At 43.9% G+C, this 15,867-nt stretch overlaps 1 protein-coding gene across 1 annotated transcript in view; it reads right to left on the reverse strand.

The window, feature by feature from the left end:
* Nucleotides 1-401: 401 nt before the first annotated feature.
* The window catches only part of roraa (RAR-related orphan receptor A, paralog a), a 147,495-nt gene continuing 132,029 nt past the window's right edge, over nt 402-15,867 (reverse strand). The window contains exons 8-10 of the mRNA XM_048617284.1: nt 11,959-12,069; nt 4,667-4,779; nt 402-3,147 (exon numbers count right to left, since the gene is read on the reverse strand). Of these exons, the coding sequence (XP_048473241.1) occupies nt 2,983-3,147; nt 4,667-4,779; nt 11,959-12,069 (389 nt within the window). The 3' untranslated portion in view covers nt 402-2,982. The remainder of the gene's footprint in view (nt 3,148-4,666; nt 4,780-11,958; nt 12,070-15,867) is intronic.

Genomic DNA, 15,867 nt, shown 5'->3' on the forward strand with positions numbered 1-15,867 from the left:
AGCTGCTGTAGGCAGTTGAAGGAACAAAAAAACTTTTGTAGATGGATAGAAGAATGGGACTGTTACAAAAAATATTAGACATGAGGTTAAGTGCCGAGTGGGGTGGCATTGTGGCTCAGTGGTCAGCACTGCTGCCTCACAGCGCCAGGGATCCACATTCGATTCCACCGTCGGGCAACTGTCCGTGTTGATTTGAGTTTGCACATTCTCCCTGTGTCTGCGTGGGTTTCCTCCGGGTTCTCCGGTTTCCTCCCACAGTCCAAAGATGTGCAGGTTAGGGTGGATTGGCCGTGCTAAATTGTCCTGTAGTATCTAGGGATGTGCAGGTCTGATGGATTAGCCATGGGAGATGCAGGTTACCAGGATAGTGTAGGAGGTGAGTCTGGGTGGGATGCTCTTCGGAGGATTGGTGTGGACCTGATGGGTCAAATGGCCTGTTTCCACACTGTAGAGGATTCTACGAGTGACAGATCATCCAATTGTGCAATGAAGAGCCCGTTCACTCGACACTGTATGCCGTCGGGGCCATATGCCCAGTAGGTGTGCCGGGTCAAGGTGACCAAGGGTAGCAGCAAGAGGTCCAGACTCCGATAGGAAGGATATGTGGGTTGGCCACAATAGCAGGCCACAACAAGTGGGTATGGGGAATGACAAAGGATGGATGGGTTACGGGGGGATCCAAAGGAGAGAATGGTTGGAGGAATCAGGAAAGCTTCTGGAGATGCACAGCTGGTGACCCTTCTGATAAACAGATATAAAGTCTCATCCAAATTCCTGGGAATTTGCAGCCTGTGCCTCCTCTAACTGAGACCTGTACTTTGGTGATAAACAGCTCTAATACCATGCGGCCCACACTTGCTCAATCCACTTTGGAGATAGAGTTGAAGATGGTGACTGGACTCCTTTTCTACAGGGGCTGTTGTCTACTTGTTAATCAATTATATTTATCTCCGGGATCTGGTTCCTCTGTCCTGGGAGGGGGTAACAGATGGATCCAAGATGCAAATTGATTCTCCACACTGATTCAACTCTTCCCTCCTTTCCCAAGTGCCAGACTGGATCTTGTACTGCACTCCATCCCAATTTGGAAATGCCCATTTCATCGGTTTCCTGGGCTCAGGGAGATGGAAAATACCAGAATGCTGTTTGAGCTGGTGTAGTGTTGGTGAACGTGAGGGAGATAGAGACCTACATGTGCTCTCATTTAACATGCATCAGTAAATGGTTAAAACAGCAGATCAAGTGCTTTGATTGCCAAGATTGTAAATCTAGGATTCACTCGATATTCCATAGAAGCCTTCGCTAACAGCTCTCCCTCTATAAAAAACAAAATTGCAACTGTCTGTAATAACTCTAGTGGCTTCCAGACACTGCCCAATAAATTGCCTCCAAAAGTTAAGGTGGGCAATATTACTGTTGATTCAGTTTGCAACTTCTAAGGGCCTGAATACCTTTGCTGTGTTTACTGTTACAAGAAATACTGACCATTCCACACCTTCATTATAATCTAAATTATCCCTGAGCTAAAATAAGTTCAAACCCTCTATCTGATTTCTGTCGGACCTTCAAGATTTTCTTCCTAGGATTCTTATCATTTAATCAGAATTCTGGATTGTCTTTCACAGTAACAGCAATTGCCAGGAGCGTTGCACAATCAACATGTTTTGGAGCATTTCAAACAAACAGTGGCCTGACTCCTGAATCCAGACTCACTCCAGGATTAGAGCCAGACTGACTGCCTCACACACAGACACACAAAATGATCTACTCAACAGCCCTTAGCAGAATAAGAGACTGTACAAACACGTTTTTTTTTTCTTCCCTGAGGGGTTAAATGTACACTAGCAAGTACCCTTTGTACATATTGCACTACCAAGGAATGAAGTTAATGTGCAAAAAGCAACAGTGATACAGACTGATCATTCACACACACACACAGACACATACACGCATGCGCACACAAACACTTACTTTAGACGTTTCTACATTTTTGCGTTTCTTTTGGAATGTTGTTTCACAAGGAAACCACCATTTCAAGATTAAAAAGACTTGTGTTGCTCATTAGCAGAAACACACTTACACTGTGGCACATTAATCAAAAAGATTTCACTAGACCAGACATATTCTCACAAGAAAATAACACCAAGCTCTTAGAAAATAACACTTCTTTCTATTGTTGGCTTGCCTTACAAAAAACATTGTCTTGCACAAATCACGTCTCTTTTATTGCAGGAATATTTTAAGTGCTTCCTAATATTCATACCAGGGTTATAAAAATAGAACTCTCTCTAAAGTGGTCCAGACAAGGCTTCATATTTTATAAATCATTTTGATTCCATTACCCTTCACCGTACCATTCTTAATCTGAATCAATGACACATTAATCAGCCGCACAGACTATGGAAATTGGATTGTGTTTGTAAATCAAACTAAGTATGTGGGCATTCCTACTATAAACAAACATCAACCTAACAGCAGCATCTAAAACTCCGAACCTCCCTCCATATACTCAACTGTTAAACTTGTATTTCTTGTGCACGTCCTATTAACAGAACTAATAAATACAACATATCATGTACAAATCGGGAAAAAAGTGCTTAAATTGCAGATTCATATTTCGTCTCACAGCACATCAAGTTTAAAATGATATACTGATAATAACTGTTACGTTCACTGTATTTACTCTATATACCCTGTAAAAGATTTGCTCTAAATTAGCTTCTCAGCATTATAATGTCACTGTGCGCTGTGCTCTACACAAACTAAATGCATGAGAAAAACAAGTTCAACTTTCACGAAGAAACTAATATTAATTCACCCCCTGCCCCATCCCATTAAACACCCCGCCCAAGAAATTTGTTGTTTTTGTTAATCTCCTGGGCTGTGCACGGCCACTGCAGTGCAGCGTTGGAAAAATGCAAAATATCTTCAACTGTTTGATGCAGGTACTTCTGGGGTTCCGAGCTCCTCTGATGACAATACTTAACCATCAGTTGGCATCATCTGCTCAAACTCGGAGCTGAACAGCTCCTTATACAACGGAGGGAAATGGACCCGCACAATGTCCGGGTGTATTGCTTTGAATGAGGACAGCTTCTCAATGTGTCGATTACACAGTGTTCGTAATGTAGACACTTTAGATAACAGCTGGGAAAAGGAAGAAGAACAAGGTAAAAACAATTAGCAAACATTTTGAAAGCTGGCAACAGACAAACGCAAATAAAACTCCAGAAGGATTCTCACTGATCCTCCTCATAGGACCAAGGGCTGGTCCCCATCACTTGTCTCCATACAGATTTAATTGTTACATTTAAAAAGGAATTAGATGAATATGTGAAGAGGAAAACATTGCTGGTTTCTGGTGAAAAGGCAGTGGGTTGGTATAGATAGAGTTAATGCTAATTGTCTTTTCCCTAGGGTAGGGGATTTCCAGGTTAGGGGACACATTTTAAGGTGAGAGGAGAGAGATTTAAAAAAGACACGAAGGGTAAATTTTTTACACACAGGGTGGTTCGTATGTGGAATGAACTTCCACAGGAAATAGTGGATGCAAGTACAAATACAATGTTTAAAAGACATTTGGATACGTGCATGAATAGGAAAGGTTCGGAGGGATATGGGCCAGGAGCAGGCAGGTGAGACTAGTTTGGTTTGGCAATGTGTTTGGCATGGACTGGTTGGACCGAAGGGTCTGTGCTGTATGACCTGACTGACATAAGCTCCTTGGGATGAAAGGCTCTTTCTATAATTATACGATTTATTGAGCTAGGTGTGAGGTATGGAACTCGTTCTTACGGTCCTCATGGACCTGGTGGGACAGCAACATACAATTACAGCAGCTATCTATACTATTCTTGATGTTCACTGTGTCCAAGTTTTAAGATATTGTTCATTGCATTGAGTATAGGAGTTGGGAGGTCGTGTTGCCACTGTACAGGACATTCGTTAGGCCACTTTTGGGAAACTGCGTGCAGTTCTGGTCTCCCTGCTATAGGAAGGATGCTGTGAAACTTGGAAGAATTCAGAAAAGATTTACAAAGATATGGCCAGGATTGGAGCGTTTGACTTGTAGGGAGAGGCTGAAAAGGCTGGTGTTATTTTCCCTGGAGTGTCAGAGGCTGAGGGGTGACCTTATAGAGGTTTATAAAATCATGAGGGGCATAGATAGAGTGAATAGCCAAGGTCTTTTCCCCAGGATAGGGGAGTCCAAAACTAGAGGGCATAGGTTTAAGGCGAGAGGGGAAAGATTTAAAAGAGACCTAATGGGTGAACATTTTTACGCAGAGGGTGGTGCATGTATGGAATGAGCTGCCAGAGGAAGTGGTGGAGGCTGGTACAATTACAACATTTAAAAGGCATCTGGATGGGTAAATGAATGGGAAGGGTTTAGAGGGATATGGGCTAAATGCTGGCAACTGGGACTAGATTAATTTAGGATATCTGGTCGGCATGGATGTGTTGGTCTGAAGGGTCTGTTTCCGTGCTGTATATCTCTATGTCTCTGTGTGACCCTGAGTGAACAGTGTTCTGAAAGTGAATCATTTAATTGAAGAACAGAAGGAAGCCATTCGGCCCATTGAATCCACACCAGAGCAATCTAGCGATCCCGCTCCCCTGCTCTTCCTTCATGTCCCTGCCGTGTTCCAGCCCTGAACTCTTTAGTTACCTTTGTCAGAATGCCATCCTCTCTGTGATGTTTCTGCAAAATATGCTGGAGTGTTAATTGAATCCTCTGTTGCAGTTTTTCAACTTTTATTTTCTCCTGAAGCCACAGACGATCTGGGTGGGGAAGCAACGACATAATGAACACAGCGGTGACCCGGCGGCTTCTCATGAGTTATTTTCACAAGTTGCTGTCGCTGAGTGATCACACAGAGCACGTCCTGACACACAACACAGCGGGAGATTGAGGAAGCAGTAGTGGTGATTCCCATTTCCTAGGGATACCCCAGTCTGTGCTCGGAAACTCAGTTAGCACCCAGATATTAGCCCACAGCCAGCATCCTCATGAAACTGGCAGTGATACTATACCTAATACACAGCACCGGTCCTTAATAAACAAGCAGCTAGTGCCTGGCTCCCCAGCATTACTCAAGATTTGTTACAGGGGGAGTGATGGCCTTGGTGTATTATCTCTAGACCATTAATCCAGAAATTTAGCTTGTGTTCTGGTGACCTGGGTTCAAATCCTGTCACTGCAAGTGGTGGAATTTGAATTCAATGAAAAAGAAGGTCTGGAATTAAGAGTCTACCACTAACCATGAAACCATCGCTTTTTTTTTCTGTCTGGTTCACTGATGCCCTTTCGGGAAAGAAACTGCCATCTTTACCTGGTCTGGCCTACATGTGACTCCAGACCCACAACAACGTGGTTGTCTCTTTACTGAAATGGGGTAGAAAGCCACTCCATTGCACCAAATGCTATGAAATCAAGGGCAACTAGAGACAAGCAGTAAATGCCGGCCAGTCCATGATGTCCACATCCCATGAATTAATAAAAAAAAAGGCATTGGGCCTACATCGTGCCCATATGTAACATCCAGGCTGCATCAAATCCATAACAAAACTCCAGTGTGGTCACAGTGCATTGCCTTCCTGTACCTTAGGCACACTCTGCACCCAGCCTATACATAGATGAACCATACCTTATGTCCAATCTGTATGTAATCCAAATAGAGTCCCTATCCAGTCTGTATTAACACCCAATCTGGGCCTAGTCCATCCCTAACTTGGATCTAACATTTAATCTCTGCACATCCCTCACCAGTGCATTCCCACAGGGGATGTAAAACTTTTACTGTACCCAACTGTTACATAACACCCAGTTTGTACTCAGTCCACATGCAATCTCTATAAGCAACACGAACCTGTCGTTGCCCTTAGCATAGGCCCAAAAAAAGCTTCCATCAAAATTACATCCTATGTGACTACATGGTCACATTTGCTCTCATCCTTCTTGACATAGAACCCACAGAGTGCAGAAATAGTCCATTCAGTCTTCCAAAGAGCAACCCATTCAAGCCCAGCCCCTCCCCATAAGCCTGCATTTTCCACAGCTAACCCACCTTGCCTGTGCATCCCTGGACAATTTAGCATGTCCAATCCATCTAACCTACACATCTTCAGGCTGTGGGAGGAAACCCACGCAGATACAGGGAGAACATGCAAACTTCACACAGACAGTCACCCAAGGCTGGAATTGAACCCAAGTCCATAGCGCTGTGAGGTAGCAGTGCTAACCACTGAGCCACTGTATTGCCTACTTCTGTGACAAGCTTGACTATATCAACTTCCTCTAACATCTCCCAAAGGTACCTGTCAATCTTTCCCCAGTACTGACACCTATCTTCCACAGCCTTCCTTCACCCACACACCTAACTAGTAAATCCGTCTACCCTTGCACTGTGCACATAGCTCAGGAAACGTTTGAGGTGTTGCTTTTAATTTTGGACACTAATCCTCAAATTCTCTCAGCAAAATATCATTCGGAGTGTCACAGTCTCCTATGTGGACCATGTCAATTGGATCCTCCCATTTCCACTCCAAATTCACATCAGAGCAATCTGCTCTTCCCGTATGTTCCTGCCGCTTTACAGCCCCGATCTCTTTGGTTACCTTTGTCAGAATGCCATCCTGTTTGTGAGCTACAAGGATGAATCTTTAACCCTTGCAAGGGACAATAAGGTAGCTTTTGAAGCTCTGATCATGGCTGGAGAGAACTGCATCCATTCAACTCAATATACTCTCGTCATGTTGACTGGGTACGTTTTCACTCGCTCCACTTGAATGGCTTCCTGCACCTTGATCAGTTTGCTCACCCAGTCTACAGTTCTTATTCTCATCCATGCAGAGTGTTCACTCCTCCCACCTGTTGGCCAGGGCTCCTCCATGGCTCAGTGGTTAGCATTAGTGCCTCACAGTGCCAGGGACCTCGGTTTGATTCCACCCTTGCGCGAACATCTGTGTGGAGTTTGCACGTTCTCCCTGTGTCTGTATGGGTTTCCTCTGGGTGCTCAGGTTTCCTCTGGGTGCTCAGGTTTCCTCCCACAGTCCAAAGATGTGCAGGTTAGGTGGCGTGGCCATGCTAAATTGCCCCATATTGTCCAAGGATGTGCAAGCTGGGTGGATTAGCCATGGGAAATACAGAGTTACAGGGATAGGGAGTGCTGGATCGAGGTAGGTTGGTGTGGACTTGATGGGCTGAATGGCCTGTTTCCACACTGTAGGGATTCTACGATCACTATGTTTTAGATGCCCTTATCTGCTTGACTCACATTCACACCTTGAACTCCCTGACCATTGTCTAACTCAAAAGTTCTGCTTAACCCAAGGAGTGACTGCCCCCTTGAATAAAATGTCCAGGTAGTTCTCCCTCTGCCTGATGCAAGTAGCGTCAGTCAACAACTCTGAGCTGGTATTGTTCGAGCTGCAGATACCACAAATAGAGTAGACAAACAGGAGGCTGGGAGAACACAGCGAGCCAGGCAGCATCTGGAGGAAAGGAGCAGTCAACCCTTCGTCAGGACTGGATGTAGGGGTAGGGGGAGCTGCAGAAAAAGGGTGGGCGGGGGCATGGGGGGGATGGGGTGAAGGCAGAATGGTGGTGATGCAAATCAACACTGAGTTCTCCAATTTCAAATAACCTTGTCATCATTCCCTGCCTCCCCTTCCAGCCCCACCTCCTCCTGTCCATTCCACCTTCTGTCCGGATTCATCCTCCCATCAACCAACCAGGTCATACCTACCACCAGTGACCACCTATCACCACCATTCCATCTCCACCCCTTACACCTGCCTCTTTATCTGCAGCTCCTCTGACCCCCACATCCAGCCCTGAAGAGGGGTAATACCCAAAACATTGACTGCTCCTTTCCTCCAGATGCTGCCTGGCCTGCTATGTTCTTCCAGCCTCCTGTTTATATACCTTGGATTCCAACATCTGCAGTTTTTTTGCCTCTACAGATAGAGTTATCCAGGCCTACACAGCATCCCTTATACTACAGACACAACACATCACTATATCTGTCTAGCCATGTTTATTTACTCAGCTTATTAATTTGTTATTTGTTTAAATTAAGTCAATTATGTTATGAATTAATGAGTTTGGCTTGTTCAAGTAATTAATTTTGTAAAGTAACAGTGAGTTGCACCTTTCTAGCTTAAAGAGACCAAAACAAAATACAGACGAACGACAGGAAATAACGTTTTTAAAAAAAGCTCAGAATTCAGCTTCTCTCCCTCTGTGCCGAGCTCCCACTTGCACCAAATTCTCCACTTTCAATGCTGCTTATTTGAACAACCAGTGCTGCAGTCACACTCTGCTGTCCTTTCCCAGTCAAGGAACACATTAATTTTAAAACTCTCATCTTTATTTTAAATCGTTCCATGGCCCTGGCTCTGTCCAGCTCTGTAACTTTATCCACCCCACAGAACTTGGCAAGATCTCTGGGCATCTCTAATTCTAGTCCCTCAATTTTCATCAGTTTCTGCAATTGGTGCCTTCAGCAACATGGGCCTTAAGTTTTGGAGTTCACTTGCGAAACCTCACTAACTCTCTACCTCTGTTCCCTCCTTTAAGATACAGTGTGAAACCTATATCTCTAACAAAGCTTTTGATTAACTACTATCTCTATGGCTAAGTTCCTTGTAAAATTCCTAGGAATTTTTTATTCATTCATTTATGGTTTTGCTGGCTGGGTCAGCATTTATTGTTAAGAGTGAACCACATTACTGTCACATGTAGGTCAGACTGGGTAAGGACAGCAGATTTCCTTCCCTAAAGCACAAGTTGGGACTTTTAAACATCGATCAACAGTGTTTATACACACAATATTGGGTTAGCTTTTTACTGAGTTCAAATTTCACCATCTGCTTAGGTAGGATTTGAACCCCCGCTCCCAGGACATTAATCTAGTTACTCTAGTTTACTCACTCACTATACCACTGCCTTCCACTTAAACGATTGGTTACTTTAAAGATGGGAGTTGTCGATCTTACCACGGTCAATATTTGTGTCAAAAAACAAGGAACCACAGGTCTATATGTTGCCATGTGCCCACTTCAAATGAAGAAACAGGAAAAATGAGAGGAATGAGTGTAAGTGTGGCACTGTTGGTGATGTATCTGGTGTTCCGGTTAATAAATTTGTGTATCGGTCTCACAAGAATGATTGTGTTTTCAGAGAATCAGGCACAGAATTCATGGCACTGCCAAATGTTCCAGTAACTGAGAGGACTGCTCATTGATCAGAATAGCCATGAATTGGCATTGCCAATCTCTGGTCAGGATTGCACCTTGCAAAAATTCACAATTGGCAAAGAATTGCATACTTGACATATCAGAACTGTACAACTATAACACTCGTATTCATCTGTGCGGAGCTTCAAAATGTCCCATCCAGGCTTTGAGCTCTTTTGCACAATTTGTTTACCTTTACTCTGAATCCACACCCAAATTTAATCATTCAATTACGGTGATCGTCCATAATAAACAGACTCAAAATAGCAAACACAGATCAATTGAATCACTGAACTGTGCACAAAGCATGAAGGAGGATTGATGGCAGAGATGTAACAGGATGAAATGCCTGGAGCAAAGTAATTGAATGAGAGTTTACGACTTACTGTAGTCGTTTGTTGGGGAATGACGTTAGAATCGATCATTAAGGAAGTCATAGTTTTGAACTAAGAGAATCCGATGTAATTGGACAGAATCTGCATGGTTTTGTGAAAAGGAAATCATGTTTAACCAATTTATTGGAGTTCTTTGAAGGTGGAATATTCATGGTGAACAAAGGGTGTGGATGCATCTGTGAAGCATTTCACAAGGTACCGTATAAACATTTATTGCAGAAGGTATAAGCTCATGGTGTAAGGATAAAATACAAGCATGAATAGAAGATTGGCTGGCTGGTAGAAAACAGAATACACGCATATAGGAGTCTTTTTGATTGGTATGATGTAACGTTTGAGAACCCTCAGGGTTCTGTGCTAGTGCCTCAAGATGACATATAACTTTAAAACTGAGTGACATGGATGATGGAAGTGAGGGTAAAATTTGCAGATGACACTAAATTATTGCAGGTGACACAAACAAAGGTAGCAGGGTAGATTGTGAAGACAACACCAGGAGGTTGCGGCCAGATATGTTTGAGTGAGTGGCAGATGGAGTATAATGTGGGACAATGTGATGTTGCTTACTTAGAAAGGAAGAAGGAAAAAGCAGCGTATTATTTAAATGGAGAACAACTTCAAAGTTCCAAGCTGCAGAGGGAGATAGGTGATCTTGTGCATGAGTCCCATAAAGTTAGGGTGCAGGTACACCAAGTAATTAAGAAGGTGAATGAAACACTATCCTTTACTATGAAAGAACTGAATATAAAAAGAGTAAGGATTTTATGCAGAGCATTGGTGAGGTCACAACTTGAATATTGTGTATATTTTTGGCTTCCTTATTTATAGAAAGATATAAATACATCAGAGATAGTAGGAACTGCAGATGCTGGAGAATCTGAGCTAACAAGGTGTAGAGCTGGATGAACACAGCAGGCCAAGCAGCATGTACAGCTTGTTAAATACATCAGAAGCAAGTTTACTACAGTGATTCATGGAATCCCCACAGTGTGGAAACAGGCCATTCAGCCCAACAGGTCCACACTGAATCTCCAGAGAGCATCCCCACCCAGACCCATCCCTCAATCCTATAAGCGATAGTAGGAACTGCCGATGCTGGAGAATCTGAGATAACATTTCTGAACATTTCATTTCTGAAGAAGGGTCTAGGCCCAAACTGTCAGCCTTCCTGCTCCTCTGATGCTGCTTGGCCTGCTGTGTTCATCCAGCTCTACACCTTGTTATCCCCAATCCTATAACCCTGCATTTCCCCACCTACATTTGCACATCCCTGGACTTGATGGGGCAATTTAGCATGGCCAATCCACCTTAACCTGCACATCTTTGGACTGTGGGAGGGAACAGGAACACCCAGAGGAAACCCATGCAGACACAGGGAGAATGTGCAAACCCCACACAGACAGTCACCCGAGGATGGAATCAAACCCGGGTCCCTGGAGCTGAGAGGCAGCAGTGCTAACCACTGAGCCACCGTGCCACCCAGAATTCTTGGAATGAGTGGGTTGTCTTATGAGGAAAGGTTGGACAAACTGGGCTTGTTTCCACTGGTGTTTAGAAGAGCAAGGGGTGACTTGATTGAAGGGTATAAGATCCTGAATGGTCCTGACAAGGTGGATATTGAAATTATGTTTCCTCTTGTGGGTGAGAAGGGAAAATTAGGTGGTCACCCTTCAAGGAGGAGTGTCAGAGGCTGAAGGGTTACCTTGTAGAGGTTTAGAAAATCATGAGGGGCATGGATAGGGTGACTAGCCAATGTCGTTTTCCCAGAGTAGGCAAGTCCAAAACTAGAGGCATAGGTTTAAGGTGAGAGGGGAAAGAATTAAAAGGGACCTGAGGAGCAACATTTTCACACACAGGGTGGTGCATGTATGGAATGAGTTACCAGAGGAGGTGGTGGAGGCTGGTACAATTACAACATTATAAAGGCACCTGGATGGGTACATGAATAGGAAGCATTCAGAGGGATATGGGCCAAATTCTGGCAAAGGGGACTAAAGTAATTTAGGATATCTGGTCGGCATGGACATGTTAGACTGAAAAGTCTGTTTCTGTGCTGTACAATTCTGTGATTCTATGATAGAGCTGAGGAAATTTCTTTTTCTCTCCCAGAGAGTGTTGCCTTAGAAACTATCTCCCTCTGAACGTGATGGAGGTGCTATCACTGAATAGGTTTTAAGGCTGAGGGAGGGCAGGGGAATCGTGAGACATCAGGAGTAGATGGGAACATGAAATTCTAAACACAAATGGCCATGATTGAATGGTAATGTAGGCCTCAGGGCCTACCTCTGCTCCCGATCCTTACATTGACGTGTAACATGGAGCTCACCTGCAGAGATCAGCACGTACGCAGAAAACAGGGCAATCTCGTCTTCCACGAGATGCAACATGCACAAACTTTTACTGAATTCAAAGATGGAGTTGATCAAGTCATCACAGCCTGCCAGGAGAACGGATGTTAGAACAAGTGAAAACACACAGAAAAATCAACACCTGCCTGAAAGAACCAGTTCTCTGGTGCTCATTTAGTTGGTATAAACATTTGAACTTCAGTCATGACCTGAACACAGAATGCCACACATAGTAACACAGAAACCCATAACTAAGATACTATCTAAAGATTGGGAGGCTCTCCAAAGGGAGGAGAACCTACTTCAAGCTACATAGTGGTTTGTAGACCAGTTCTCATTCATGACACATCCATGTGGCTGGAATGCACATGAGCCAGCAACTCCAACACACATGGCTAATCCACTGATTTATTATGACACTCCATGATTTTCTTCACACAAATGACAACTCACTCTTTGCCTCCCCTCATGTTTCAATTAATTAAATTCTCTGCGGAATGTTAAATCTGCAACTAAATGGTACAAGTATCTTTTATCAATTTGGTACCTGGTCGTACAAACTCTATGACCTAGAAAAGGTAAAATCTCATTTCTGCTCTGTCGTTGGAGATTTTAAAAATGTCAATTTTTAAAAATTAATTTGCATTTTTTGTCTCTTTTCCTCTCTCAATTTTTTTGTGCCTGAGTTGTTTTTAATTCACTATGCAGGTATCTCCTACAGTAAATACATTTCAATTGTACAATTCCATTTCAGTGCAGCCTCCATTTGTGTTTCTGTGTAGCTATTGTGTGCGGTTAGTCTTTTAAAATCAAACTATTGCTTTGCCACATTCTTCCTCAACCCTCGCACTCACTGATCCCCCTCTCCAATGGATCTTGTTTGGCACTTCCTTCTCTGTCTCACTTTCCTCCCTCCAACACTTGCTGCTTCCTATTCCCAACTCTCCCGTTCATTGTTTCCATCTCTGGACCTTCACATCCTCCCTTCTAGCTCTCAGCCTGTCTCCCTGCTTCTGTCCTCTGAACCCTGACTGCCTCTCTGCTCATTGCCTCGCCTACTTTCTCAAGGCCCCTCTTTCTCAAGGCTTGCTACAAATGAGAGGGAGGGAACAGGGTGAGTGATGGTAGGTGGAAAGTGAGAAGGTTTGCAAGGGAATTGGAATAAGGCGAGCGGCCACATTGCATCAATCTGTCCAGTGCCATTGATTTGATCTGATTTATTATTGTCACATGTACCTAGGGACAGTGAAAAGTTTTGTTCTGTGTGCAGTACAGGAAGATCATACCATACAATGAGCATTCGGATAATAGAACAGAGCGAGGAATACAATGTTACGGCTGCAGAGAAGGTGCATAAAGAGCAAGATCCACATTAAATTTAAAATTTGAGAGGTCCATTTAGAAGGGTGATAACAGTGGGGAAGAAGCTGCTTCTGAACCTGTTGGGACATGTATTTAAACTTTCGTATCTTCTGCCCGTTAGAAGAGGTTGGAAGAGAGGGGTCTTTGATGATGTTAGCTGCGTTCCCAAGGCAGTGAGAAATATAGATGGAGCCAATGGATAGAACGTTGGTTTGCGTGATAGACTGTGCTGTGTTCACAACTCTCTGTAGTTTCTTATGGTCCTGGGCACAGCGGTTACCCATACCCTGCTGTGTTGCATCCAAGTAGAATGCTTTCTGCAGTGCACCTATTTATATTGGTAAGAGTCTTTACAGACATGCTGAATTTCCTTAGCCTCCTGAGGAAGTAGAAGTGTTGCTGTGCCTTCTTGACCATCACATCAACGTGGGTGGGCCAGGACAGATTGTTTATGATCGCCGCATCTGACAACAGCTAATATCTCCTCTGCAGCGACACAAGATAAAGGGGCCTATCACAGAGCTGCAGCATGAAAGAGACAATGTTCTTCACCAGGATAGACCACCAAGGGAATCAGCTTCCTCAATATAAAGAAAACCAGTGTCTCAGGAGGATCATACTTCCAACAATGACATCTTCAGGAACAAGACCTGCTCGTCCCCCATTAGAGAAAGTGGGAAAGCATCACCTGAATTTACTTATCTCTGCCTCCGTCCCGGGATCTGCTGGTGACACCTGCACGATTTCACATGTTGTCTCTCCCAAGCGATTGGCGCTATGTTTGCTAAGGCCTCTACTTGGTCCCAGTAAAGCCAGTCAGATACAGAGCGTACTCACATTTACTGCACAGACCCACAGACCCATAGGGAATCACAGGCTTCACACAAATGGCAATCAAAGCACATTAGCTCAATCATTCAATCAGAAGAGATTCATGTTCTATTAATGCTCAGCTGTCATGTGGCAACCCAAAGACTTTCTTGCATCTCTGAGGAAAATATATGGACAAGTGGCGGTTTAGTGACAATATTACAGGGCTAGCAGTCCAAAACCTTGGATAAATGTTCTGGGGAAATGTTAAATTTGAATTTAATTAAAAAAAACCTTTGGAATGTAAATAAACATGTCTAATGCTGCAGATGTGAACACTGTCTACTGTTGTAAAAAGCCATTTGGTTCACTAATGTTCTTCAGGGAGGGAAATCTGCAGACCTTACCCTGTCTGGCCCACATCTGACTCCAGACAGAGAGCAATGTGGTTTACTCTTAACTGCCCCCTGGGCAATTAGGGGTGGGCAATAAATGTTGGCCAATCCCCACATCCCATGAACGAACTGTTTAAAAAACTCTGAAAGCAGTCATAGTTCCTGTTGCATTGTTCACAAAAGGGTTCCTACATCTTTGGAGGCGTAGGCTACCCTCTGAGGACTGGGGTCATGACAACAGGAAATAGCTCTACCACTACGCCAAGGGAAAGCTAGAACGAGAACCATGTAAACGTGAGGGCAATCATGGAGCTAGTCATTGGGTTACTGAAGACGTGGTTAAGTGTTCTTCAGTATGTGCAGCAAGAGTGTACAGAATGGTAGTGCCTTAGTGAGAGGAATGGGGAGGAAACGACAAGAAAGGTTCTGACTTGGATGTGGTCCCTCCATCGCTTACCTGCCTGTCAGACTAATCCGGGCTTCTTTCAGATAACCTGAGTGTGTCTGAAGCTGGATGTTAAAGCCCTCTGCTTTCCCCCACCCCATCCTTTCCCACCGCCCTGAACACATATTATCCCACGGCCTTAAGTGCTTACATATCACATCACAACATTTGACAATTGTCTACCCCGGTCATCCCATTCTCCTGAAGGCGAATGCCCGTGTGGAATTTGCGAGTCAGCGAGGGAGATGACAGTACCACGAATAGCCCAGATAAAGTACTTGCTTTGTTAAAATTTTCACTGGCCTGACAACATTGGTATTACTGTAAGTACTCCAAGTGAATCCCCTTCCGCAATACAAAGACTAGCCTTTCACTTTCCATTGCTCCTACATGGTACCAGTCCCATGGGTTCATCAGAGTTACAGGCTCTCTGCCATGTAGCTACAGTCCTAAAACTGACGGTAACAGAGGTGCCTTTGAAAAGCCGTGATGCACAAAGTCCCTCAGACAATTGCCACACAGTCACTTTGATTGCAAGTGGTGTAATTGGATTAGCCTGTGAGTTACAAATACTGAAATTGTTGACTAATATCGCACATCCAGATTTAAAATAACTGTTAAAATGGAGCCTGTGGCTTGGCCTTGGTACTTTATGGAGGCATTTATTTCTCATGCCTGCCTTGAGCTCCTGGGATAACTTTGTTGCAATCAGTAGAAACTGCCTTTAAACTGGCCACACTTAATTTTCACTTCAACCCATAGCTGTCAGAGAGAAAAATTCATTGGCTCTTTCCACCAGTTACAGTGGACTCTGTCCTGTAAGGTTGCGCTATAATACACTTGAACCTACAGATATTCCCTTGAGACTGATGAAT

This window comes from Rhincodon typus, chromosome 36, assembly GCF_021869965.1.
Source record: "Rhincodon typus isolate 14 chromosome 36, sRhiTyp1.1, whole genome shotgun sequence".
Lineage (NCBI taxonomy): Eukaryota > Metazoa > Chordata > Chondrichthyes > Orectolobiformes > Rhincodontidae > Rhincodon > Rhincodon typus.